This window comes from Bos javanicus, chromosome 9, assembly GCF_032452875.1.
Source record: "Bos javanicus breed banteng chromosome 9, ARS-OSU_banteng_1.0, whole genome shotgun sequence".
NCBI lineage: Eukaryota > Metazoa > Chordata > Mammalia > Artiodactyla > Bovidae > Bos > Bos javanicus.
Genome location: NC_083876.1, coordinates 18,540,517 through 18,568,254, shown reverse-complemented (window position 1 = coordinate 18,568,254; position 27,738 = coordinate 18,540,517). Strand labels below are relative to the sequence as shown.

The 27,738-nt window shown below is 37.5% G+C and overlaps 1 protein-coding gene and 1 long non-coding RNA gene across 2 annotated transcripts; one reads left to right on the top strand and one right to left on the bottom strand.

The window, feature by feature from the left end:
* The first annotated feature begins 318 nt into the window (after positions 1-318).
* On the top strand, positions 319-12,460 carry LOC133253707 (uncharacterized). The gene is made up of 4 exons (XR_009738384.1): positions 319-893; positions 3,849-3,934; positions 10,867-10,975; positions 12,064-12,460. It is a non-coding gene; the product is annotated as an uncharacterized LOC133253707 (long non-coding RNA).
* A 68-nt stretch (positions 12,461-12,528) lies between these two features.
* Positions 12,529-27,185, bottom strand: IRAK1BP1 (interleukin 1 receptor associated kinase 1 binding protein 1). Its single transcript, XM_061427261.1, has 4 exons — positions 26,776-27,185; positions 20,167-20,232; positions 14,708-14,838; positions 12,529-14,601 (listed from the first exon to the last, which is right to left on the bottom strand). The coding sequence occupies exons 1-4, from the start codon at positions 27,088-27,090 to the stop codon at positions 14,331-14,333; spliced, it is 783 nt and encodes a 260-aa protein (XP_061283245.1). The 5' UTR covers positions 27,091-27,185; the 3' UTR covers positions 12,529-14,330.
* Positions 27,186-27,738: the final 553 nt, after the last annotated feature.

The window sequence follows — 27,738 nt, the reverse complement described above, 5'->3', positions numbered from 1 at the left end:
CAAGAATACGGAATGGGTTGCCTGCCCTCCTCCAAGGAATCGTCCCAACCCAGGGATCGAACCCAGGTCTCCAGCACTGCAGGCAGATTCTTTACTATTCGAACTACCCAGGAAGTCCCACAGAAACACAGAAACTCTGGATTAAATGGGCCTTAGGAATTTCAATTAACCTTTAAGAAAGGCTTTTCTCTTCCTATTGAAGGAAGCTTTTCTTGCATTCTAAGATTTCTCTTTAAGCTATTTTTATCATCAAGTGAGATTTTATCAGGGCTTGCAAAATGTAAGTAATTTGTTAAGTGAACTTGAGTTTTGTGGAAGGTTGGGTTCTTGAATTAGAGGAAATTAATTATGTTATTTATCATTTCTTTTAAGAACAATAGTTGTAGCTGGAAAGAAATTTAATGACCTGGTAGTGCTTCTAGTTAGCTTTCAATCCAATCCAATACCAAAAAATAACAAGTAGTAAGTTATTGAGTTCTGTCACAGTAATTAGAAAACATCTGCTGTTTCATATATGTATGTGAGTGCTAAGTATCTTCAGTTGTGTCCAACTCTTTGTGACCCTATATACTGTAGCCTGCCAGGCTTTTTTGTCCATGAGATTCTCTAGGCAAGAATACTGAAGTGGGTTACCATGCCCTCCTCCAGGGAATCTTCTTCATCCAGGGATCAAACCCGGGTCTCCTGCATTGCAGGCGGATTCTTTACCCACTGAGCCACCTGGGAGTCCCTGTTCCGTATATAAATCTTGCTAAAGGAGTTTGCACATTGAAGATGAATGAACATATCACCTGATATACTGCATAGAGAAGCAGCTTGGAAGACTTCTCACTTTGCAGATTCCTGAAGATGGTGTACTGTAGGCTGACCTCTTCTACAAACTACTGACTCAGGTATGGCAGTGGTTCTGCTTAGAATCTTCGAGGAATCAAAGGGTTGTACTGTATTGTAATTCTTTTATTTTTTTTCATCCCTAAAAAAAATAGTTACCATCCTTTAGAGGAGAACTTTACACGTTATTTAAAATAATTATTTTGGGATTGTGGGGGCAGAAGATGGTTAGCCCAATCAATTTAGAAGCTTTTGACAAATAAAAGCTATTAAACAGCATGTGTGCATTTTACCATTTATATTAAAAAGTGAACTCCAGGAATAGAAATCCCCTAATACAGTGATATAGGCTTCGTTGGTGGCTCAGTAGTAAAGAATCCACCTGCCAATGCAGGAGACACAGGTTTGATCCCTGGGTCCAAAAGATACCCTGGAGAAGGAAATGGCAGCCCACTCTAGTATTCTTGCCTGGGAAATCCCATGAACAGAGGAGCTTGGTAGGCTACAGCCCATGGGGTTGCAAAAGAGTAGGACACAACTTAATGACTAAACAACAGCACAATGAGATAGTCATCCTTCTATAAGTATTTGAAAAAAACTAATACAAGATCAGTATTCACCTCCTTTTGTAGTGGAAGTTCTGAAATAAAATCTCCCCTTATCTTTTTCTTGGGGGGACAAAGGAGGGTGGCTTAATAAATTATAATACTATATCTACTTAATGAGATTAGTACAATATTTTTCAATAATATTTTGTAGATTCAGATACTTTAAAATTGTAATTAACTTTAAGATTAAGCGAGCACTCTTCTTAAAATCTTTTTTAAAACTAGCTAGAGCAATGATGGGCAAATGGGGGCTCAAAACAATTTTAGAAAAAAATAAAGTCACTTGAAAGTAAAAGTGTTAGTCACTTAGTTGTGTCCGACTCTGCGATCCCATGGACTGTAGCCCCCTAGGCTCTTCTGTCCATGGAATTCCTCAGGTAAGAGAACTGGAGTGGGTAGCCATTCCCTTTTCCAGGGGATCTTCCTGACTCAGGGATCGAACCAAGACACCCTGAATTACAGGCAGTCTTTACTGTCTGAGCTACCAGGGAAGCCCAAGACAGAAACTGATTAGGATCAGACTGAAGAAGCAAATGTGTATGCTCAGGCGCTTCAGTTCAGTTCAGTCACTCAGTCATGTCTGACTCTTTGTGACCCCATGAATCGCAGCACGCCAGGCCTCCCTGTCCATCACCAACTCCCAGAGTTCACTCAGACTCACGTCCATCGAGTCGGTGATGCCATCCAGCCATCTCATCCTCTGTCGTCCCCTTCTCCTCCTGCCCCCAATCCCTTCCAGCATCAGGGTCTTTTCCAATGAGTCAACTTTTCGCATGAGGTGGCCAAAGTATTGGAGTTTCAGCTTCAGCATCAGTCCTTCCAATGAAGCCTCAGTTGCTTCAGTCATGTCCAACTCTTTGCAACCCCATGGACTGTGGTCTGCCAGGTTCCTCTGTCCATGGAATTCTCCAGGCAAAAATACTGGAGTGGGTTGCGATTTTCTCCTCCAGGGGATCTTCCCAACCCAGGGAATGAACTGGCATCACCTGCATCTCCTGTATTGGAGGCAGATTCTTTACCTGATGAGCCATCAGAGGAATCTTAGATGACAAAATGTAATTTCTGAAAAATACTTACTTTTCAGTTTTATCTCAAGGAAAATGAAGCAAGACAATGAGGGTAGTGGAAACATGATCTTAGTCTGTTTTTTGTTCACTTTCTTTCATGTATCATTTCCATATATATATGGAAAAGAAACCAGGTTATTCAGGAAAAAAAAGAATATTCAGCATTCCGTATACTCCAGGGTTAAACTACCCTGGTTTAACTCTTTTTAAAACCCTGGTTTAACTACCCTGGGTTAAACTTTCACCTTTTTATTGGTGTATACTCTCCTTATCCTTTGGGGAAAGGAAATTACTGAGTTACTCTTTTAGACAGACCCGGTATATCAGTTTTTTGGTCTTGCTCAATCTGGATTTTTATCCTGAGGCTTTTTTTTTTTTTTGCAGTTTTGTGAACTCTTGGGACATCAGAGAACTATAGTAAAATATTATTATAAAATCACATATCGATGCTGAATATTGGTATATGAGACTTCAGAATTCTTTTTTACTATTAGGTCAATTTTGAACCTACAGGGTGAAAAACTCCATAGTATTCTACCAGTGATTAATTGCCTCATAAGGTATATGTCACTTTTTAAAAATAGTGTGCTCATAAAAGTTTTTCTTAACCGATAAATTTTACCTGACGTGTATTCCTTTTAAACATGTAAAAAAGTGAGAAAAAGATCCTTTGTGGAAAAGAGAAATTGGCTCTAATGAATAATAAAACTGTAATAAAAATGCAGAAAAATAGTATGTAGCTAGATTATACTTTTCTGATTAAAAAATTACATTCTTAAGATAAAATAATGTGAAGTTCTGACCCTTCTCGTACAACAGAAAATTTACTGGTCATCATTTGGAGTGTGTGTGTGTGTGTGAGTGTTTATGTATTTTAATACTCTTGTTTCATGGAAGAGGTCTATTTTCTCTAACTTTTATACTGATAAACTCAACATGGTTGGATAAAAGTCAAATTCCTCTCTCAGAGATGATAGCTAGACACAGGTAACAAGCAGCAGCATCTGCTGCATATTAATGTGCATAATGCCATTTGTTGTTTTAAAACCATTTTATTTCTTTTTAAGGCTTTCTGACTGTCAGAATAGTTTTGTTTTTATTTCATTTTATGTTTTGGTTGCGCAGGGCCTTCATTGCTGCATGTAGGCTTCACTAGTTGCGGCGAGCGGGGCTTCTCTTGTTTAGGAGCACGGGCTTTAGGCACACAGGCTTCGGAAGTTACAGCACGCAGACGCAGTAGTTGTGGCTTAGCTGCTCTGTGGCATGTGGGGTCTTCCAGGACCAGGGATTAAACCTGTTTCCCCTGCAATGTCAGGTTGATTCCTATCTACTTTGCCCCCAGGGAAGTCCTGGAATGGTCTTTTAGATGGTAATCCCAGAGAGTGAAAAATGGATGGCTCACATGAAGCACTGCCTATTGAAGACAAGGTAGGGGCATTTATAAATCTGCTTTCAATTTTGCTTAATCTGATTCTTGGTTTGTACACACATTTTCTGAAATATATTTTGAACTAAGATACTGTGTAGAAAATAAAGGAAGATAGGAATGGTCTTTTCTGACCATCTAGAAGATTCTCCCGGAGAAGGAAATGGCACCCCACCCCAGTACTCTTGCCTGGAAAATCCCATGGACGGAGGAGCCTGGTAGGCTGCAGTCCATGGGGTCGCTAAGAGTCGGACCTGGCTGAGCGACTTCACTTTCACTTTTCACTTTCATGCATTGGAGAAGGAAAAGGCAACCCACTAGTGTTCTTGCCTGGAGAATCCCAGGGACCGGGGAGCCTGGTGGGCTGCCGTCTATGGGGTCGCACAGAGTCGGACACGACTGAAGTGACTTAGCAACAGCAGCTGCAGAAGATTCTCCAGCTTCTAGTAATCAGCTAATTCAGCTAAGTCGCTCAGTCATATCCGACTCTTAGCGACCCCATGGACTGCAGCCTACCAGGCTCCTCCGTCCATGGGATATTCCAGGCAAGAGTACTGGGGTGGGGTGCCATTGCCTTCTCTGTCTAGTAATCTACTTAAAACTTATTAATTTCACGTCAAAAAAGTAAAGTGAAAGTGTTAGTTGCTTAGTCTTGTCCGACTCTTTGTGACCCTACAGACTGTAGCCTACCAGGCTCCTCTGTCCATGGAATTCTCCAGGCAAAAATTCTGGAGTGAGTAGCCATTTCCTTCTCAAGAGGATCTTCCTGACCCAAGGATTGAACCTGGGTCTCCTGCATCGCAGGCAGATTGTTTACCGTCTGCTATTGTTCCTGCATAAATATTTTCAAGGCCAGGGAGCTAAGAATAGGGATAATTACTTCCTGTTTAAAAAGAAGAGGCAGATTCATTTTCTTTAAACTATAGTGTTAGTCATAGTGGGAAAGTGGCAAAGGAGTCATCCCTTTTATTTTGATAATTTATGTGTCTATGTATCTAGATCTATATATACAAATGTTTATATGGCTTCCCCAGTGGCTCAGTCAGTAAATAATCTGCCTGCAATGCAGGGGACCTGAGTTTAATCCCTGGGTCAGGAAGATCCCTTGTAGAAAGAAATGGCAACACACTCCAGTATTCTTGCCTGAAGAATCCAATGGACAGAGGAGCCTGGTGGGCTACAGTCCATGGGGTCACAAGAGTTGAACATGACTTAGTGACTAAACCTCTATATGGTTTTTCAGATAATAGTGTACTTCCAGAAATTTAAAAGCATCAAGACCTCTTAAGGATCAAAAGTGTTCTAAAAATAATTATTGGCTTAGGGATATAACTGACAATAGACATCTAGTAAACAGATGGCTTAAGGGATTCTACAAATGTAAGAAGATTATCCAATATTCATTTAAAACCTTGAAAATAAAAATAGTTTATTTTTGACATTTTCATGCTGACTTTTTTTTTTTTAATGAAAAAGAATTTTAAAAATCTGTAAAAGATAATTAAGCAACTTGACATTTATTTCAACATTTGCCCCAGGTTAGTTTAGGCCTGGTTGAAAAGGAGGATATATTTAGGACAGAGTATGAAAAAAGAATTACGATGCAAGTAGCAAAAAAATACCCTAATATAACTGTTATTAAGACTTGATAACAAACAGTTTTTATAACAATTATCCACTTTTTTCCCAAAACAACCATGATAATTCATCTTCTCAGTGGCAGAAATTAAAAGATGCCTTGGCGTTATTTGCAATATCGTGAACTTAGTCAAAGGCACTTATGTGCACAATTTTGGGCTGTTTGTTTTGATCATATATGACTAGAGAGAGAGAGCATTCATGGGAAATAGCAATTTGTATGTGAGACAAGGTAGGAAGTGGAGTATTCAGAATTCTTTTTTTTTTTTAAAGAAAAAAATCTAAGCAAAATTTTGATGATGAGACTGCCCTTTGGTGGCTCAGATGGTAAAGGATCTGCCTGCAGTGCAGGAGACCTGGGTTTAATCCCTGTGTATTGAAGATCTCCTGGAGAAGGAAATAGCAACCCTCTCCAGTATTCTTGCCTGGAGAATTCCATGGACAGAGGGGCCTGACGGGATACAGTTCATGGGGTTGCAAAGAGTTGGATGCAACTTACACTTCCACTTTCACCTGGGAAGCCCCAAATATTGCCTGAACTTGATTTCTTATATGTTGTATTAATGCCAAGCCTTTTAATTTTAGCTTTTATCCCTTCTTCTTAAATGATATTGCTTGCAAGTGTAGCATTACAACTACGTACTTTCCTGATCATGACCTGAAAAAATTCCTTATATTCAGACTTTACCTTTTTCTTTTGAAGCTCGGGCAGGTAGCCAACAGCAAACTGCAAAGTAAGCACTGAAAGAACTGCTTCCACACATACTTCTGGGAGTGATGTCACAGCCCTGGCCATGCCTGTTGCTTTCCAAGAATAACAAAGGAACAAGGGAACTCCCATGTTCCCTTAACGAACACGTGAAGCAGTAGTTGGGGGGCCTATGGATGCTGCTATGACTTCTCCTTTGCCTGCCATCAGGGCTGTTGTAGGAGGCCTAAGAGCTAGACTCTCTCTTAAATCTCAGAGCTGTAGGTATTCTCATAGTTATTCAGTCGTGTGGTTATTGCAAGGTTATTTTTCCAGGATTGTCACCAAATAATATGAAAAATCATTAGTTCATATTGGACAATTAAATTTTAATCCTTTACATGAAACATTTCTAAAGTGTTGGGTTTAATGTTAGTGAGATCATCAATTTTCTATTTCTTACTCTAACGAAGTACTAAACAATTGAACATTTTAAATGAATTAATGTTTAACAGTAGTAATATTTGGGGATACTATGAATTCTCAACATTCCTACAGAATGAAACAAATATAGTTCTTTCTCAAATATATGTTGACCTCTGTGGTTTGCAAATAAAAATTTCAAAGGTTTCAGCTATATATTCATAATTATATTCTCTGTAGAACACATCAATCTGTATTACTGCATTTTTATCATTTTAGGAACAGATACAATGAAGAAAAAAATCTGTGCTTTCCTTGCAGGTATTGAGCTAGGGAAATATTTGCTGTATTAAAATAATTTTATATTTTATTGATTGACTTTCAACTTTAAGTTAATTATACCTCATCTCCTACTCTAACACAAAATGTAATACTTTAGACCTTTTATAATTAGTGTAGCATAAACTAAGAAAAATCTTCTTTTGATGCTGTTTTCTTACTTGGGGCTAAACTTGATTTATCTGGATCATTACCATAATGTTAAGTGGAATTGTAATAAATATGACTGATTCAGTAAAAGAAAAAAGCATAAAATTGTTTTTGTATGAGGTACAAATTCATTATTGCTATCAAGTACAAATACAATCTTCTGGAAGAAGTTTTGAAAGTAAAATTAATGATAAGGAAACATTCAAGATAAATCTGTTTATCAGAAGTTGTAAATTAATTGAATTTCTTAGATGCAGTTTTAGATTGGGTGCCGTCAGAATTTCAAAGCAACTTTCCCTGAGAGTTTGTCATGGCTGGTGTGTGAGCAATGTGTGGCCAAGTATTGCTATCGTTACTCTCAGTGGTGACAGGCAGGGAGGGCCAAGGTCCCCACTCAGAGCTGACCCAGTAAGCTTATGATGAATATAGTTTCCGAAACAATTTAGGAGACCAGTTTAATGACAAAATGTATGTTGTGACAGAGCCACAGACCTCTTTCCTGAGAAAGCTAAACTTTGGAGAAATAAAAGCATGACTATTAGAAAATGTGCAAACACAAAATGAACTCCATCTGTTAAGTGGTCACTGAGAAGACCCTCCGCAGAAGAAAATTGAACAGGATGGTCACCATCAGGCATCTTTGCTTTATGCTCTGCTAGGGGGTGGTTATGTAAATAAAAAGTGAACTAAAGCCAAAAAAAAAAAAAAAAGCCCACAAAAAACAACAGAAACCTCCCCCCGCCCCCCACCACCACAAAACAGGCCATAAGACAATGCCAGGTGAAGGGGAAGTTGCTTTTGAAATTCTGACTGCAGCCACTGTAAAACTTACAACTTTTAATAAACATGTTTAAATCGAATTTGTTCCCATTACTGTTAATTTAACTTTCAAAGCCTATTACAGAAGATCATATTTGTATTTGATTCTGGAATCAGTGCCCTGCATTTCCCGTCCCCACTTCCACATGTACCAACATTCAGGTACTCTGCTATAAACAATATCTTTCTCATTTGGGGATAAAACAGAATAACTGACACAGCTTTTCCTCCTCTCAGCCTTTTATTAGCCAGGTACTAGGAAAAGAGATGTTTAAGACATAACCCTACTTCTGAGGAGTTCATAGTCTTGAGTAGAGATAGATGCAAAATTAGGATGTAATTAATTGGGCTTCCCTGGTGGCTCAGATGGTGAAGTGCCTGTCTGCAATGCAGGAGACCTGGGTTCGATCCCTGGGTTGGGAAGATACCCTGGAGAAGGAAATGGCAACTCTCTCCAGTACTCTTAGCTGGAAAATCCCATGGACAGAGAGGCTTGGTAGGCTACAGTCCATGGGGTCGCAAAGAGTCGGACATGACTGAGAGACTTCACTTTCACTTTCAATGTGATCAGTGTAAATTTTTATGTTGTGAAGTATTGGAACTATTTACTTGTTTTTGACTATTTGGTTCAAAATCATTTGTAGAAGGGAAGGAGCAGAGAATCTCTATAGTTAAAAAAATGGGGACACACATATATGCATACCCCTGCCCCACCACCAGATCATAATATGATATTTGGAGGATTTATTTTTAATTCGGGGATCACTTCCTTGTTTCAGGTAGATTTGTACTTTCTTCTGCCACCTAGGCTTTTAATCTCTTAGTGTGGAAACTAATGTTAGCTTTTGGTTCACTAATTTGTCTTATTAATTGTACCAAGCATTATGAAGCCCCGATGATAGGTCTTAAACTCTGTGTAGCAAATATGTTTTTGATTCGTCTTTTCTGCCTTTTCACTGTTATAACAGAACCACCTTACATCTGAAGTCCAGAACCAGCATTTGTTCATGTTGAGGTGGGACTGGTGATCATCCACAAATAACATAGCTATCTGGGACTACTTGTTGGTTGGGACGTTGAAGCCAGAGCTCCAGAGAGTGACTCAAACATAATGCCCCCCTGCCTAGTAGGTTATGTGCTCTGCTGTGCTCAGTCCTGTCTGACTCTTCCCGACTTCATGGACTGCAGTCTACCAGGCTCCTCTGTCCATGGGAAATCTCCAGGGCAGAATACTGGAGTGGGTCGCCATGCCCTCCTCCAGGGGATCTTCCCAACTCAGGGATCGAACCCAGGTCTCCCAGGTGGATTCTTTACTGTCTGAGCCACCAGAGAAGCCAGAATATACTGGAGTGGGTAGCCTATTCCTTCTCCAGGGATCTTCCTGACACAGGAATCGAACCGGCGTCTTCCTGCATTGCAGGCAGATTCTTTACCAGCTGAGCTACCAGGGAATTCCTTCAGTTCAGTTCAGTTCAGTCGCTCAGTCGTGTCCGACTCTTTGCAATCCCATGAATTGGGAGTTCACTCAGACTCACGTCCATTGAGTCGGTGATGCCATCCAGCCATCTCATCCTCTGTCGTCCCCTTCTCCTCTTGCCCCCAATCTCTCCCAGCATCAGAGTCTTTTCCAATGAGTCAGCTCTTCCCATGAGGTGGCCAAAGTACTGGAGTTTCAGCTTTAACATCTTTCCTTCCAAAGAACACCCAGGGCTGATCTCCTTTAGAATAGACTAGTTGGATCTCCTTGTAGTCCAAGGGACTCTCAAGAGTCTTCTCCAACACCACAGTTCAAAAGCATCAATTCTTCGGCGCTCAGCTTTCTTCACAGTCCAACTCTCACATCCATACATGACCACTGGAAAAACCATAGCCTTGACTAGACGGACCTTTGTTGGCAAAGTAATGTCTCTGCTTTTCAATATGCTATCTAGGTTGGTCATGATTTTCCTTCCAAGGAGTAAGCATCTTTTAATTGCATGGTTGCAATCACAATCTGCAGTGATTTTGGACCCTAAAAAAATAAAGTAAGCTACTGTTTCCCCATCTGTTTCCCATGAAGTGATGGGACCAGATGCCATAATCTTCGTTTTCTGAATGTTGAGCTTTAAGCCTACTTTTTCACTCATCTCTTTCACTTTCATCAAGAGGCTTTTTAGTTCCTCTTCACTTTCTGCCATAAGGGTGGTGTCATCTGTATATCTGAGGTTATTGATATTTCTCCCAGCAATCTTGATTCCAGCTTGTGCTTCTTCCAGCCCAGCATTTCTCATGATGTACTTTGCATATGTTAAATAAGCAGGGTGACAGTATACAGTCTTGACGTACTCCTTTTCCTGTTTGGAACCAGTCTGTTGTTCCATGTCCAGTTCTAACTGTTACTTCCTGACCTGCATACAGGTTTCTCAAGAGGCAGGTCGGGTGGTCTGTTATTCCCATCTCTTTCAGAATTTTCCACAGTTTATTGTGATCCACATAGTCAAAGGCTTTGGCATAGTCAATAAAGCAGAAACTCCTTAACAGGTTATAAAAGAATATTCTTCTTATAATAAAATACTACAAATAATCCCTCTTGAAAAGTGTCTATTATCTCACCCTGAGAAAAATGTTTGACTTGCATTAGCCACTGTGAATTCTAGTCTTTTAACATAACCAAATATGATTAAGAGATTTAGGCCACAACAGATTACAGCTATCAGAAACTATTTGGCTGCAAATATAATATTAATAAAATAATAAATTCTTGTTATTTTAATTAAACTAATTTATGTAGTTTTTTATGGAATGAATAATGAAGCATTTGTCTCCCAAATAATTCTGTACTGTAGATAATGTGTTAACTCCCACTTTTGACCTAATAATTCATTTTTTTTTCTTTAGGCTAGTGAGAAAAATTCCTCACTATCAAATTCTTATCAAGTCTGACAGAATTGGGATATCCTAAACCTACATTTCCAAAGAGGACATAATATTACTTATGGAATATGAGGTACAGAATCTTGGGTTAAAAAATATTTTTGTAGGTCTTATTTATTTTCATTGAACTCAAGTTAACTGTCAAATAAGAATACTGATAAAAGTAAGGTAAATTGCTACCACCAAAAAATGTAATCTTAGTCACTGGGAATTTGCTGTATGACTCGGGGAACTACAACAGGGGCTCTGTAACAACTTTGAGGGGTAGGGTGGGGAGGGAGGTAGGAGGGAGAGTCAGGAGAGAGGGGACATATGTATACCTATGGCTGATTCATGTTGATGTGTGGCAGAAACCAACACAATACTGTAAAGCAATTATCCTTCAATTAAATTTTTAAAAATGTAAGTTTTAGTATGTAGCTGAATGGAATCCTATTTTATCAGTAATATTCAGAAACCTTATTTTAATAGTATTTCCTTCTAAAAAGGAGCTTGGAACATAGTGGGTGGGTCTGTTTCAGTTCAGTTCAGTCGCTCAGTCATGTCCGACTCTTTGCGACCCCATGAATCGCAGCACGCCAGGCCTCCCTGTCCATCACCAACACCCGGAGTTCACTCAAACTCACGTCCATCGAGTCGGTGATGCCATCCAGCCATCTCATCCTCTGTCGTCCCCTTCTCCTCCTGCCCTCAATCTTCCCCAGCATCAGGGTCTTTTCAAATGAGTCAGTTCTTCGCATGAGGTGGCCAAAGTATTGGAGTTTCAGCTTCAGCATCAGGTCTGTTTCAAATATTCTAATTAGAAAGAAATTTTCCTTCAGAAAGTAGCAATTATAATTTTTTGATTTCTCGAAAGATTTTCTTTAAAAGGAAGTAAAGAATTAAGTTCAGTATAGGTTATTCTAGCAGACTTTGTGGCATAGATGCCCTAAGTAATTCATTGTGAGACTCCGGTATCTGCCATATTAATAAAATTGCTATTAACTGACAACTAAACTTGATACTCTTAAAGTGTACAGGTCATACATAAACCAGTCCAATCATTGAAGGATTTCTGTTCTTACATACTCTATACAGTTGTAGGATTGTTTTTTGAAGCAATGTCTGTAAAAATGCCTGTGAATCCTAAAAAGTGCATGCTAACTTAAAATTTGTTTTTAGGTATTGATATTTCTTGCTAAGTTGAAAACCTTCTTTACCAAATATGATGGAATCAAAAATATAATGCAGCCATGGCTAAGAAAAATCACTCCCTGTGATTAAATTTTATTGAGTATGAACAAATTTTTTCTTGATATAGACTCAATTGTACTTTTTTACTCAAGTGGATAAATGAATGCTACGATATAATCTAACTTTTTTTGGAAATAAAAATTCAACATACGTTTAACTGATTTTCTGATATGTTTATTTTTAATATGACTATTTAAAAATTCATCTTAATGGAAGACTTGGAAAAGGCAGATTTTACTTGGGTTGACAATAATCAAAGAATGCAGTTGACAGAGTGGTTCCTGCTGCTGCTGCTGCTAAGTCGCTTCAGTCATGTCCGACTCTGTGCGACCCAGGCAAGAACACTGGAGTGGGTTGCCTACCATTTACCAAATGACTGTTATGTACTAGGCATTATTTTTTATTGTCTTACATTTATCAACTTTAATCCTTATAGTAACACTGCAAGATAGATATTAGCCTCATTTCACTGGTGAAGAAAGAGAAGCTTAATTAAAGTGACTTGCCAAGTTTTTATAACCAGTTTATATGCTCAGCAGATATTTGAGAACCTACTCTGTGCTGGCCCTGTCACTATGCAGAGACGGAGAATGCAGTTGTGAATGAGAAAGACAAGATCTCCATTCTAAGAAGCTTACACTCAAGTGGTATAATCAGGATTTTAAAATAGCAGCATCAGATTCTAAAGTTCTTCTTCTCAGCTTCCATATTCCCTCCCACTAAGGATAGTACAGAAGAGATGGAGAAGTGGTTTTTAGTGCCACTTAAGAAAGTGGGTGGGGATGGAAACTGCATACTGGATTATGTTATAGGAGAGAAATATTGGCATATGAGTGTCAAGAATTATCAGGGAAAAAAAACCCCAAGGGCCTAGCTGTGTGGTGGGGAATGGTAAGCCTGTGCAACACGACAGACTTGTTTTCTGTAGATACACTTTAGACAGTGTATATTGCAATAGCAGTGACGTACTTGCTTGATGGCCTTAAGGATCATCTCAGTGTATGGCTCTGCGCTGTCCAACATGGTAGCCACTACCTACTTATGGCTTTCAAGTCCCTGAAATGTGGCTAGTGAAACTAAGGAACTGAAGGTTAAAAAAAGTTTTTTTTTTTTTTAATTTTAAAAACTGACACTTGATTCAGTTACTAGATCTTTAAGTGTGTCTGGAACAACACAGGTATGTGAACCTATTTTTTTCTGCCTATATTTTAAGAAAATTATATACAGATCAAGTATTTGTGATGAAAATTTAGCATATGAATTGAGATGTGCTGTAATATAAAATACACACTGGATTTTGAAAACACGATAAAAAAGAATATAAAATACCCATTATTTAGAAAATAGTTACATGCTAAAATGATATTTTGGATATGCTAGGTTATTTAAAGTATTAAAATTAGTTTCAACTGTTTTTTACTTTTTAAAAAATATGCCTACTAAGAAATTTTAAATTACATACATGGATTGCATTATATTTGTACTGCAGAAAGCTGGTATAATTAAAGGAGTCCTGGTGAAGACAGTCTGGTCCATATATTACCTTTTATTTCTGGCATCAGAATATTTTCTTAGTATACATCATTATCCTTTTATCAAAAGTTATATATTGCTCATTGTTCTAAGAATGAATGTTGTGCAAGTGTGAAAGTGAAAGTGTTAGTCACTCAGTTGTGTCTGACTCTGCAACCCCATGGACTGTAGCCCAGCAGGCTCCTCTGTCCATGGGATTCTCCAGGCAAGAATACTGGAGCAGGTTGCCATACCCTTCTCCAGGGGAACTTCCCAACCCAGAAATCGAACCCAGGTCTCCTGCATTGTAGGTGGATTCTTTACTGAGCTACCAGAGAAGCCCATTGTTCTAAGAATGAATGTTAAGAATCATGTTAATAACTGTGTCAACATTTCTTTCCAGAGTAGAAATATAAAATTATTTACACATGCACTTATATGAACTGTCTGTATACAAGTGTATCTAACACATTTGTTTCCAGAGTATTTCCCGTAATAAGTTTTTGAAAACAGAAAGTAAATGTTAAGTATTCTGTGGAACTATATTCAAGGATTGACAGGCTTGGGGGTGAAACACTTTATTATATACTATACAATATATATATTTAGGACAAAAGCAAACATTATAAAAAGTATAAAAATAGACAAAAAAGATACAAACACAATATATTTTGGTCAGAATTTCAGATGTGTTTTTTTTTCTTCTCTCTCCCCTTTACTTCAAAAGTTATAAATACTTTGGCAGCAGCGTGTATTGTTGCACTTTTGATTTTTTGTTGTACGGTTAATGAACTTGAAAGTCTAGATGATTGGGGATCATCTATTTGGCCTTCCCATTCTTTTGTTTCTTCTTCTTTGATTATTAAAGGTTTTCCTAGAGTTTGGCCAACAAGGTTACAGACTTCTTGAGCTTTGCGCCGTGCGTTTTCTACAGCAGCAAGACAGGCTTGTCGTCTTAGGAATTAAATGCAGAGATGATTAGTAAGACATTCAAAAACTGTAGGATGGAACAGTTTTGTTTAATTAGTTGATAAGTCATTGAAAGATGTGCTTAACTTACCGAAGGTTATCAATAGAACCTGGCATATGATAGAACTGGGGTTGGCTGATGACAACAGAGCTATCTAGCTTTTCAACAAGAAAGTTACAGATATTTTGCATTTTTCCAAATTCAGTAAATGTAATGCAGACCTGTAAATGAAATAACAGTTGAAATTATTTTCATTTCTGATTTCAATTTTTTTTTCTACATGTGAGTTAAAAAAAAATAAAGACATTACAGTGAGGTCATTTTATAGTATGTAACAGATAAGAAAGGCCTACTTGGTACTTATAACCAAATTTTGTTATTGAATTTATTTTTGCTTATGAATTTTTTAATTTGTTTAATGTTGACTTGAACATTTTAAAATTCATTTTAAATCAGTCAGGGACTTTTTTATGAAACAGAGTTGGGGGGCTTCCCCTTCAATTTTATTATTTGGCTAAATTCTCTTAGCCTGATAAATGTTTCATGACTCTTTAGACATTAGCTAGCTTCCTGATTAGCGGTAATTACTTCATGCTCCACTGCTGTCAGTGAGGTATGCTTCTTCATCCAATAGTTATTTTCAGATCTATATGCAGAAGCTCATCTATTTCATTATGCCATCTGCCTTTAACTATGTGGAAGCAGTTCTTATATATTCAGCAATACTTGAAAACTGTAGTCTTTAAACATTCTATGGAAGAAAACTAAACCTTTTTCCTAAGGAAACTTTATACAAGCTCAGTATGTAAAACAATAAAGTACAGGTACTGAAGTACTTTATGTAAAATATATAATACTTTATGTAAAATATGTAAAACAATAATGTACAGATACTTAAGTACAGGCTGGAGTAGCAAAGAGTCATCTTATACAATACAGAACAGTTGCCTTTCATCATAGATGTTAACCATGGAAGACTGATGTTCCGACTGGTTTCAATATTACTTTGGATTAATTTGCTCTTTTTTCTAGTTTCTTAAGGCAGAAGCTTAGATTATTTATTTCAGATTTTTCTTCTTTTTACTATATGCATTCAATGCTAAAATTTCTAAGCCCTGCTTTCGCTGCATCTCATAGTTTTTGATAGATTTTATTTTCATTTTAATTTAGTTCTAAACATTTAAAAATTTCTCTTGGGATTTCTTCATTGATCCACATGTCATTTAGAAGTATGTTGTTTAATCTCCACATACTTGGGGATTTTCCAATTATGTTTCTGTTACTGATTTCTAGTTTAATTCCATTGTGATCAGAGAGCAGACATTATGTTATCTATCCTTTTAAATTTGTTAAGGTATAAGTTTTGGCCTAGAATGTATTTTAGGGGTGAGGGGAGCAGAGAAAGGTTTACTGCAGAGCCAAGTATTGAGAACGGGTGGCTTATTCTTGGAAGACCCAAATTCCAAATGTGTGCTATCTTGGTGAATGTTCCATGAGAGCTTGAGAAGAATTCTGTTTTGGGGGAAGTAATTTATAGATTTCCATTTTGTTGTTGTTTTTTAGTCATTAAGTTGTGTCTGACTCTTTGTGAACCCATGGCTCCTCTGTCCATGGGATTTTCTAGACAAGAACACTGGAGTGGGTTGCCATTTTCTTCTCCAGGAGATCTTCTTGATCCCGGGGGCCGATGGAACCCATGTTTCCTGCTTGGCAGGTGGATCTTTACCACTGAACCACCTGAGAAGCCCCGTAGATGTCCATTATATCCAGTCAATTGATGGTATTGTTAAATTTAACTAGGTCCTTACTGATTTTATGCCTGCGGAATCTGCCCCTTCTTTTTAAAGTGACTTTCCTTTTTTTAAAAATTATTTATTTGGCTGCATCAGGTCTTAGTTGCTGTACACAGGTCTTCACTGCATCATGTGGAATTTTTTGTGTGGTGTATAGTCTGTCTAGTTGAGGCCCACAGGCTTAGTTGCTCCATGGCATATGGGATCTTAGTTCCCTGACCAGGGACTGAACCCATGTCCCCTGCACTGCCAGGTAGACTCTTAACCACTGGACCACCAGGGAAGTCCCTGAATCTGTCCCTTTTTGATAAAGGAAGTTGGAGACTCCAACTATGATGGTGGGCTCATCTATTTCTCCTAGAGGTTCTATTAGTTTTTGCCTGATGTAGTCTGACACTCAGGAGAATGCATATTAAAGACTGTTATTATTTTTTGGCTGTGCCACTGTGTGGCATGTGGGATCTTAGTTCCCTGACCAGGGATTGAACCCTGCACTGGAAGCACAGAGTCTTAACCACTGGACCACCAGGGAAGTCCCCATGGATTATTGTGTTTCTTGGAAAACTGCCCTGTATCATTACATAATACCCTTCTATATCCTTGATAACTCCCTATTATGAAGTCTGCTCTGTCTAAAATTACAATAGTGACTCTTGCTTTCTTTTGCTTAGTGTTAGCATGATTAATTTTTTTCCATGGCTATCTATATATGTCTTTATATTTAAAACAGATTTCTCATAGATAACATATAGTTTGGTGGTGTTTTTTGATCCACTGTGACAATCTGTCTTTTAATTGCTGCATTTAGACCACTGATGTTCAAAGCATTACTGATACAGCTGGATTAATATCTACCATATTCTTTACTGTTTTCTATTTGTTTCCTTTGTTCTTTTTTCTAAGTTCTGTCTTCTGCCTTTTGTGATTTTAATTGAGCATTTCATGGTTTCTTTTTTTTTCTCCTTTCTTAGCATATCAGCTATATTTTTTAAGCTTTTATTAGTGATTTCTCTAAAGTACATAATACATATTTACAACAAATCCAAGTCTACTTTAAATAACACTTGGACACAACTGAAGTGACTTAGCAGCAGCAGCAGCAGCAGCAGAATACCACTTTATGGGTTGTATAACTATAACAACAAAATAATCCTAAGTATTCCACCCCATCTCTTATATCATTACTGTCATTCATCTCACTTATACATCAGCATGCGTGCGTGCTAAGTTGCTTCAGTTGTGTCCGACTCTTTGCGACGCTATGGACTGTAGCCTGCCAGACTCCTCTGTCCATACTCCAGGCAAGAATACTGCAGTGGCCTGCATGCTCTCCTCCAGGGGATCTTCTTGACCCAGGGCTCGAACCTGTGTCTCTTATGTCTCCTGCATTGGCAGGCAGGTTCTTTACTGAGCCATGGGGAAAGCCCCTTAAATTATTTAATGTGATTATTGATATGGTTATATTTAAACTTCTGATCTTGCTATTGATTTTCTATTTGTCTCATATTTTCTTTGTTCCCCTCTCCCCATTTTCTGCCTTTCTGGGAAGAGATAGAGTATATTTTTTATTCTATTTGATATCCTTCATTGGTTTCTTTACTGTAACCTGTAGTTACTTTAGTGTCTGCCTTAGAGTTTACAGTATATACATGTTTAATTTATCTCAATCTACCTTCAGGAGATACACCATTTCACACATAAGAAACTTTAAATATTATACTTCTCTTTCTCCCTTCATGCTATTGCTGTTGTATGTTTTACATATGTTATAATCCCTAAAGTTCACCATTATCATTTTTATTTAAACAATTATTTTTATATAGGTGTAGAGTTATAGAGATATAAGAAAAATATCAAATCTACCTATGTAGTTACCATTTTCAGTGTTCTTCATTTCTCTCTGTAGAGTCCTATTCCTTTCTGGTACCATTTTCTTCCACCTACCCAAATCTGTTTAACATTCCTTGGATTGAAGGTCTATGGTAATGAATTTTTTCAGCTTTCTGAAAAAGTCTATAATTGGCCTTTGATTTTGAACAATATTTTTGCTGAATATAGGGGAAATATAAGATAGGAAAAATATGATTTAAATGCACAAATCAAATATAAGTATGATTTATACATTGGACAAGGAAATGGCAACCCACTCCAGTATTCTTGCCTGGAAAATCCCATGGACAGGAGCCTAGCAGGCCACAGTCCCTGGGGTCACAAGAGTTGGACACGACTTAGCAACTAAAACCACTAAAACCACAAACCACGTATAAAGTATTTCACAACAAAAATGAAGAGTTGAGAAAAGATTAGATGAGAAATATTATGGAAAATACCTGAAACATGGAAACGTGCAAGGAAAAGGAGAGGGAAAACTGTTTATACTACTTTTCCTATAGACTTTTTAATAGACTTTTATTGAATGCTTATCGTGTCCCAGGTTTTTAAATCTCTCCAACACTGAAACTGTAACAAGAAAACAACATAAGAAGTGGAAAGACAGATAAAGGAATTGCAAAGCCAAGGTTTTACTTCAACATTTCCCAGGTGGATCCCTAAAATCATCATCATTGTTGTTGTTTAGTCACTAAGTCATGTGCGGACTCTCTGTGACCCTGTGGACTGCAGCCATTGGATTTCCCAGGCAAGAATGCTGGAGTGGGTCACCATTTCCTTCTCCAGGGCATCTTCCAGAGCCAGGAATTGAACCTGAGGTGGCTACGACGTCTCCTGCATTGCAGGTGGATTCTTTATTGCTGAGCCAACAGGGAAGCCCAAAATCATTATAAGTATTTTTAAAATTCCTTCAGATAGTTAATATTTAAGTGAAAAAATTACAAATTTATTCAAGTAAATATAGGGACAACAGTGTATTATGATAATTACTAACTTAAGAGGTAAGAAGCCAGGATTCTAATTTCCATTCTAATTCTTGTAATATGATCTTTAAAAAGTCTGAGCCTAAGGTATCTTAGCCTAAAGCCACACCCTTAAATTTAGGAAAAATAATATATTATCTGCCTGAAGGTAGGACCAGGTGATTTCTTGAGGTATTTTCCACCTCTAAAGGCAAAGGTTCTCTGATTGGACTAACAACAGTCCATTTTAATCTACTCTTGTTTGTTTCCTGTGGCAAGGAGGCGGTATGACTAAGCACACACTCCAAGAAGTTTGGAATCAAAGAGACAGCGGTATTTTAAGCTGGTTGTAACTACTTATAACATACTCTGACTTCATAAAGTCCTGATCATAAAATCTTTGAAGATAAGTAAAAAGCTCAACAGTTGTAGGAACTCAATGTTTTCATTAATTGTGTGTAAAAAAATACACAATTTTTTCAATTTGTGCAAAGGTTGAGTAGTTTTTATTTTTAAATAAATCTTAACACAAAATAGTCTTGTGAAATAAAAGAATGTTGAAGTCTTTCAATCCTTTATGCTATGACTATTAATTTGCTATTTATCTGAGGAGAAGAAATTTTTCCTCTGTAGTGTTTCTTCCTGTTGACTACATGATAACATTATGAAAATTTTGTTCAGATTAAATGCTACTTCCCTCTTGCTATTTTTATTCCATTTCAAAACAATTTCCCTTAAATCTCACCCAGATATGTTAACACCAAAAATGATTTTGAGAAAAATGATCTTTTATCAACACCATGAGAAGTATTTCTCCTGTACTTGACTTTCAAGAATAAAATTAAATGCAAATTGTCCCCACAAAGTCATGCTGTTTCCAAGTATTTGTGAAGATAACACATACCTCTGCTTCCATGTGATAAGCATTTTCTAGCCTTTTAAAATCCTTTGTCACAGTTACATTTTCTGACTGAAACATAAAGTACAAGAATATGATCACTAAATGTTTGGCTACTAAATGCAATTACTCTAAAACATAAAGTATAAACCTGTACTTATTAAAATCAGAGTAACAAAATATGTGAAAAGAACTGGCTTGCCTAATGCTTTAAAACTTTCCTAAAAAAAAACAAATTCAGAAACCTAAAAATATTTGCTGATATTTCATAATTGTCATTCCACTTGTAATTTTTACATTAGCTAGTTCAAAAAGTATGAACTTAGGGTAATATATATCTGAAGCATTATTTGTACATAAAACATTCTGAATGTTGTAGGGATGTTAGAGTTTATAAAATGTTTAACTTACAAATAATACTAATTTACTGAACACATATAGTATATAACTTTGGGCAAGTTACTCAACTTTTTGAGACACAGTTTCCACACTTATAAAATTGTGTTACACTGTGAGGTAGCAGGTAGAGGGGCCACAGGCTGAGCCACTGGAGTTTGTCGGGCTGAGCAATTGGAGCTTGTCTCTCCCTCCCCCAACATTTCCGGGAAAAAGATAGTGGCAAGAGCAGAGAGGAACTAAGCCCTGCTGGAGGAAAAAGATGACCACGTCTTTCATCTTCAGGAAAAGGAGACCTCCCTGACTGTACATGTGCAGAAAAGTTCCTAGGAGGTCAACAAAGAAGGGGGTACTAACCCATATGTTTTGCCAACCCCTCAGAGACCCTTGTGCTGGAATCCATGTTGGCCAAAAGATTCATGCCCACATTGGACAGGGCCGAGTCAGATCAGATATGGGAAATAAGCAAGATAATTGGCTAGAGGAAAACAAAGACCTGGAAGAAGGCCCCTATTTAAGCAATTCAAACCACACCTTTAGCGCGCCTCCTTAGCAAAGATGCCCTGACTCTTCTCTGAGTGTGTAGCTCTCTTTACTTCTGTCCTAAATAAACTGCTTTTCTTTGTGCTCTTTCACACGTATGGTGCTTCTAATAATCTCTGCTTGTTTTACAACCTTGGTCTCTTAGTAACATTCTTTTTTCAAAGAGGTCAAGGGCCAGGGCTCTGCTTCTCGTCAGTAGCCCCTAGTGGTCTAGCGGTCAGGATTCCTGATTTTCACCCAGCCAGCACAGGTTTGATTCCCAGGCAGGAAACTAAGATCTTGCTTCAAGCTGCCACTGACTGCTGCTCGCTCTGAGATCACATTGAACTGATCTGAGGATTTAATGAAAAGTTGTGAATAAAATGCTTGACACAGAAGGCACTCAGCAAACAGAGATGCAATACCATTATGATATAAACATTTCCTGAAATATTGGACCTAAGCCAGCCTATTCTTAGAAAAGTAACATTAATGCTTTTTGATTCTCTGGGTAAGTACAGGGTATATAATTCTGATAAAAAATTGAACTTATTTATGTTTCAAAAGGGTTTTAAAATTTAGTGAAATGAATTCTTGACTTACTCCCACTCTTGGGGACAGGCAGAACCTATATTTTATAAATGTTTGTATCTTTAAAATATATGCTAAATAAAGATGATGATTCTCAATCATTTAATTATGTTATTTGGTAAAGGATTTAGATGCACATTAATTTTAAGATATACACTAATTTCAAGCCATTTATAGACCTAGAAAATTCTAAAAAGCTTTAACCTGAAAATCTGAACTTAAGTTCCAATTATAGCTCTGATGTCAGTTTCAATGAAACTATTAATTCATTTTTGTGATAATATTTATCATGGTAATAATTATTCACTGTAGAAAATTACAGTATTGATACATATAAACTAAACCAATGCTGTATACATTGCTTAAAGTTGAAAACATGAAACTTGATACATGAAACGTGTCAGTTAGTATTCTTTTATGACATGTAAACATATCTTCTATTTTCTTAGATGTCTGTTTTCAGTTTTTCCTCACTTCACTTGATAAATGTACATAAGACTTCTGACAGAAAAATTATTAGAGAAATAATTTTAGGAAAGGTAGCAGAAAAGAAAGTATCTTTTATTGTTTCACTTAACATTATAGTTTTTATAAAAATAATATACACTAATTAATGAATATCTAATACTAGAGAAAGAATAGTCTCCAAGCCCCTTATGTTAATATTTCAGTAAACATTTAATTAAGTCATCTATCCATGCACATAAAAATTTGTAATCTATGTATAGAATTTTTTATAAATGAAATTATACTCTACATGCTGTTCTGTAAACTGTTAATAACTTCTACTTTAGAAAAATTTAAAGTCTACAGAAAAGTTGCCAAGATAGTATAGAGTTCCATATACCTCAGTTTCAGGTTTTTCTGATGTAATCATTTTTTTATTACTATGGTACATATCACTGCAGTTCAGTCGCTCAGTCTTGTCCAACTCTTTGTGACATATACACATATATCCACAACTGTTTCTGCATCTATCCATCTGATATATACTAAGCTAAACATGAGTTCATACTGATGTTTCTAACTCTAATTAAGAACCAGAGAGTTCATTCTAACCTTCCTTTCTTATCTGTAATTTCCTCTCCAGTAGTTAGAAACCTCATTTCCCTCAGCCACCAACCACCTGTTTTTCAAGCCTACTATACATATAAAGCAGTTTCAGAACTGTAAACCTTGGAAAAAACATTTACTAACTAGAGTACAGAGTTTATATATCTTTCATCTTTATCATTAGTTTCTAATAAAATATAATTTTCCAAACTGACTTAGGATACTCTGCTCACCTTCTGTCCCCACGTTCAGTGCAATTATGTCATTCATTTGTAACAGAGTTAGGTTCATTTGTCACAGTCTGGGTTCTGTCCTGGAATTGATCTGTTTTTTTTTTTTTAAATTTGCATAATTAGCGTTCCCTTTTTGTGATTTAGTTTTATGGGTTTTGACAAATGTATTCACCACTCCAGTACCACACAGAATAATTTTTTCCCCTTGAGAAGTTCCTCTGTGGACCTCCTTTATAGTTAACCACTTTGCCATCAAACAACCTGTCCACCGATTTATGTCCCTATAGTTTTCCCTTTTCCAGAATGTCACATGAATGGATCATAGAATGTAAACCTTTTGAATCTGTTTTTTTCACTTATAATATTTAAGATTTGCCCATGTTGTTCTGTGAATAGCACCTCTTATTGCTGAGTAATTTTCCAATGCGTGGATGTAACAGTTATCCATTCTGCTGTTGAAAACATCTTGGCTGTTCCAAGTTCTAAAGTTTTAGTGAGTTATGAATAAACCTGCTATAAATATTCTCATGCAAATTTATATGTGAACGTAAGTCTTTGATTCTCATGTGGGTTAATGGTTCCTATAGTAAGGCTAACTTTGTAAGAAGCTGTAAGACTGTCTTTCAAAGTGGCCATACCACTTTCTTTGCAGTCTCACCAGCAATGAATGAAAACTTCTGTTGTTCCACATCTTTGCCAGCATATGCTATCATCAATGATACTGGATTTTAGTAAATCCAATACATGCATAATGGTATCAAATTGTGGTTTAATTTGCATTTCTTTAATCACAAATAATGTGGAGGATCTTTTCATGTGTTTCCTTGCCATTTGTATATATTCTTTGGTGAAGTATATGTTCAGGTATTTTGTGCTTTTTAATTGAGCTATTTGTTTTCTTATTGTTGAATCAACCATAAGATCAAATAAAGCAGTACTTTTTATTTTTAAGGGGACTTTTATTTTTAAGGGCTTTAAGTACAGTAACTTACCCATTTAGGAGAAAACAAAACCCTTTTCCTTATACCAAAATAAATTCCAAATGTAGTAAATATTTAACGTACTATAAAGGGTCCCTAAAAAGTCCAGGAAATATTAGTTAATAGTTATGTAGCTTCAGGCTTGCGAAGGACCCAATAAGCATTACACCAAAGTCAGAAAACTTTTTTTTTGCAGGAGAAATGTTTATTTGAAATGAAAAACAATAAAAACAGTAGTACTTTAACCAACATATGAAGCAGAACAAGAAAACAATAAAAACAGATTATATTAGTTCTTATAAATTTGGGGATTTAAAAAACTCTTATCATTTAGCTTTAATCTCATGAGAAGCTTTTCTTATGAAGAAAATAAAACTTCGAAGAGTTTAAGTGATTTACTAGAAGACTCAAAAATATCGTGAAAAATTGTACTAGTAAGAGAATTTAAATAAATCTTTAAAATTTTTAATGTTTAATACTGCAAACAAGGTTACATGGCAAATACTAAATTGGGAAAATTTTTGCAATATATGAGAGACAGTTACTGATAATCTTAATTTTTAAAGTTCTCATAAATTTCAAAAGGGAAGATAACAGAAAAACAGGAAATTATTTAAAATGCAGTGATCAGGAATGTTTAATAAGTATTTTATGGTTGAATGAGTAAATATTGCTTGGAACTTTAAAACATTTTTCCATAAAAACACTCAAAATGAGGTCATGCCTTCACAGGTGAAACTATATATAACCATAAAATTATATATGATCTATATGATAGCTGAATAGTTTATTAAAAACCATTTTCTAAGTAGACATTATGTGAAGAGTATGAAACATAACCCATCAATACAAAGCAAGCAAGAGACAAAATGATCTCCACTCTGGAGAGGTTTAGAATACTGAGGAGAGACAAGGAGAGCAGTAATTATAAAGTGATACATTTTATTAAGGGTGGTGAATGGGGTATGGTACACAGGGAGTAGTGTAGGAAAAAAGTGCTCAAGAAGTGAACTTGGGCTGGTTTTTAAAGGAAAAAAGAGGGAAGTCAGTCTATGAGGCCAGGAGATGACAGGAAATGACAAGAGTTAAGCTCCATCTATTAAGCGAAAGAGTTTGGAATATGAGGGGCCTTTTAATCAGGGGAGTGATGTTTATAAACACAGATTTTAAAGTTTAAAATGAATAAAGATTTTGTGAAGACTCATTAAATTCACCCTGAAATGTAATATAAATGATTTTATTTGCATTTTCTACTGAACAAATTATTTACCACTGCTTTCCTCCATCAGCAGAGATAATCTGGAGATTACTGACCTCTGCATGTCTTGAACACTAAGTCTTTAATGTAATTACTTTAAGTTGGATGTAGTGATTGATCCTGTTTTACATATTTGAAGTTGCAGCCATGTGAGCTCCATATACATTTTAAGCAAAAAACTTAAGAATTAGTTATATTATTCAAATACGTCTGCAGCACTGGCAGCAGTTTTGGGGAGAAAATATATTTCTATATATTAAATTCATTTTATTCACATAATTTATAATTAGCAGCAGATCCTTCTAAATTGTAAAATCATTTAGAGACATCTTTTCAATATGACTTTTAAAATAAATCTATGTTTATAAATGCAATCTATGTTTATAAGTACAAATAAAACTTCTTAAAATAAAGACTTGCTTTTTCAGGGTGTGTCATTTCTAACAAGAGCACTTTTAAGAACTCAGTGTTTCGGGGACCACAAATCACAGCTCTGGCCTTCAGGCTACTCTGTAATAGGAGGGATCTGAGATAGCCTATGAAGTCTGTGCTTTCTAATTCTCTTTCATTCTAATTACCTGGAGCCTAGGCTAGTTGAAAGAAATCTAGATTTCGGTTTTCAGAATACAGGAGTTCAAATATAACCCGGGGTGTTCAAAGCATTATTTAACCTCCTTAAATCTGGAAAGTGGGGATGCTAAAACCTGCTTAACAGGGGTGTTGTACGAATTAAATAAGACTCATTCTTTTTTTTTTTTTTAAAGTGGGCTTAGGGCAAGATTTATTTAAGGATTTGTTTCAGGAACATCTCTGGTAAGAAGAGGTATTTCATATATGTGGCATGTACAATATACTGGCTTAATTTTCTTTTTTAAGCTAAAACTAAACAATTCGGAGAAAATTTTGAGTCTTTATAAAACGAAAATGGGTACAATATTCCCCCTATCCCGCCCCAGCCCCATATTACTTTTTGCGAAAAATACCAAAGAATCACTTCATGTAAAGCTTTCCCAGGCTGGGAGGAGGGGTGCAGAATAAAAACAAAAAAGTGATTCAGTATCTAGCACACTACTTATGCAAGCATTTACATCTTACTGTTTGAAGCTTAACAGTTCGTCATTTCAAGGTTAAAACAAATTACTGCAACAAGTGATACCAAATAAAACCCCACTCAATTTTAATTATTTTGTTTTGCAAGTCACTGCGGCTGATAATTACTTTCCCCTAGAAGGACGGGCTGGGAAAGATTGAAGGCGAGGGGAGAAGGGGACGACAGAGGATGAGATGGTTGGATGGCATCACCGACTCGATGGATACGAGTTTGAGTAAACTCCGGGAGTTGGTGATGGACAGGGAGGCCTGGCGTGCCGCAGTCCATGGGGTCGCAAAGAGTCGGACACGACTGAATGACTGAACTGAACTGAGGAGGATGGGCCAGAGATACACTCTGGCAGGTCCTCGCGGCCCCTCACGCCGCCGAAGACACAAAGGTGTCTAGACGCTCAAAACCTTCCCCGCCCCTACCCTCCGCCGCCGGCTTTTCGCGGTCGGGCTGGAAGCTCCTGGCCGGTGGAGCTCTCACCTGCACGCCCTGCTGCCGGAGGCTCTGCGTGATGTAGTCCAGGCGGCGGCAAACGCTCTTCTTGGCCTCGGCCGCCGCCTCCTTGGTGCTGCTCACCCGCACGACCACCTGCGCCCGGTCGGGGCTCGCAGACACCTCCGCGGTGCCGCTGACATGCACCTCGCGGGTGGGAGTTTGGGCTGGCGCTGAGGAGAGAGGGCGGCGGAGGCCGGGCAGCGTCTCTCCACCCGAGAGCAGATAGTTCTCCCGGCCCCTGTCAGCCCAGGGAAGCAGTTCCACGAACACCCGCGACTGGGGGGTCTGTTGCAACGACATAGCGATGGCTGCTTGGTTGCCCGTCGCAACTCAGAGCCGACGGCGGCCGAAGGGGTCCAAGAGCCTCAAGGCTGGTGCGGCGCGGCGCAAAGGATGTCGGGATGGGCTTGGTGGTCCAGGAGCCGCTGTGGAGGAGGAGAGAGACGCTTTGCGGAGGATTTTGCCGCGTTTCCTTTACTAGTTGTTGACTGAGCGCGGCGCTGTGGTTTTTAACTTGCTTACCTTGTGGCCTTGGAAAACCTGAGGGAGGTTTCTATGCGGCCACCCTCTCAGTGAGCTCCCCTTTCCACGCCGTCCGTCTGCCTCGGCCGGCGACGCGCCGTGAGTACCTCGGAAGTCTCCTCAGAGGCCGGGATGGCTCTTTTTATTCTTAATCTGCTGCGGGTCTCCGATTGTCCCAACTTTGTTTTTACTTTTGTCTGACTTTACTATTCCACTTGCGCAGTGGACCCCACGGCACCATAGAGCGCCAGAAATTTGTGTTGGATTGAACTTTACCAGTTTGATCTTTGAAGTTTATGATTCCTAGAATCTCAGTTTCATTGCCTCTAAAGCCGTGTTGATAATACATTCCACATTTGCAGTGGGATCATAAAGTAATTGCCATATGGAAAGCAGAAAATAATGGATAATGATAATAGCTAAAGC

What these genes read in the sequence shown, in the direction of transcription:
- IRAK1BP1 (XM_061427261.1), bottom strand. Translation starts at nt 27,090, where the DNA reads ATGTCGTTGCAACAGACCCCCCAGTCGCGGGTGTTCGTGGAACTGCTT. An exon ending in TCCGGCAGCAGGGCGTGCAG is followed by an intron (nt 20,233 to 26,775) that starts GTGAGAGCTCCA and finishes TTTATGTTTCAG; the next exon opens with TCAGAAAATGTAACTGTGAC. An exon ending in GGTTCTATTGATAACCTTCG is followed by an intron (nt 14,602 to 14,707) that starts GTAAGTTAAGCA and finishes TTAATTCCTAAG; the next exon opens with ACGACAAGCCTGTCTTGCTG.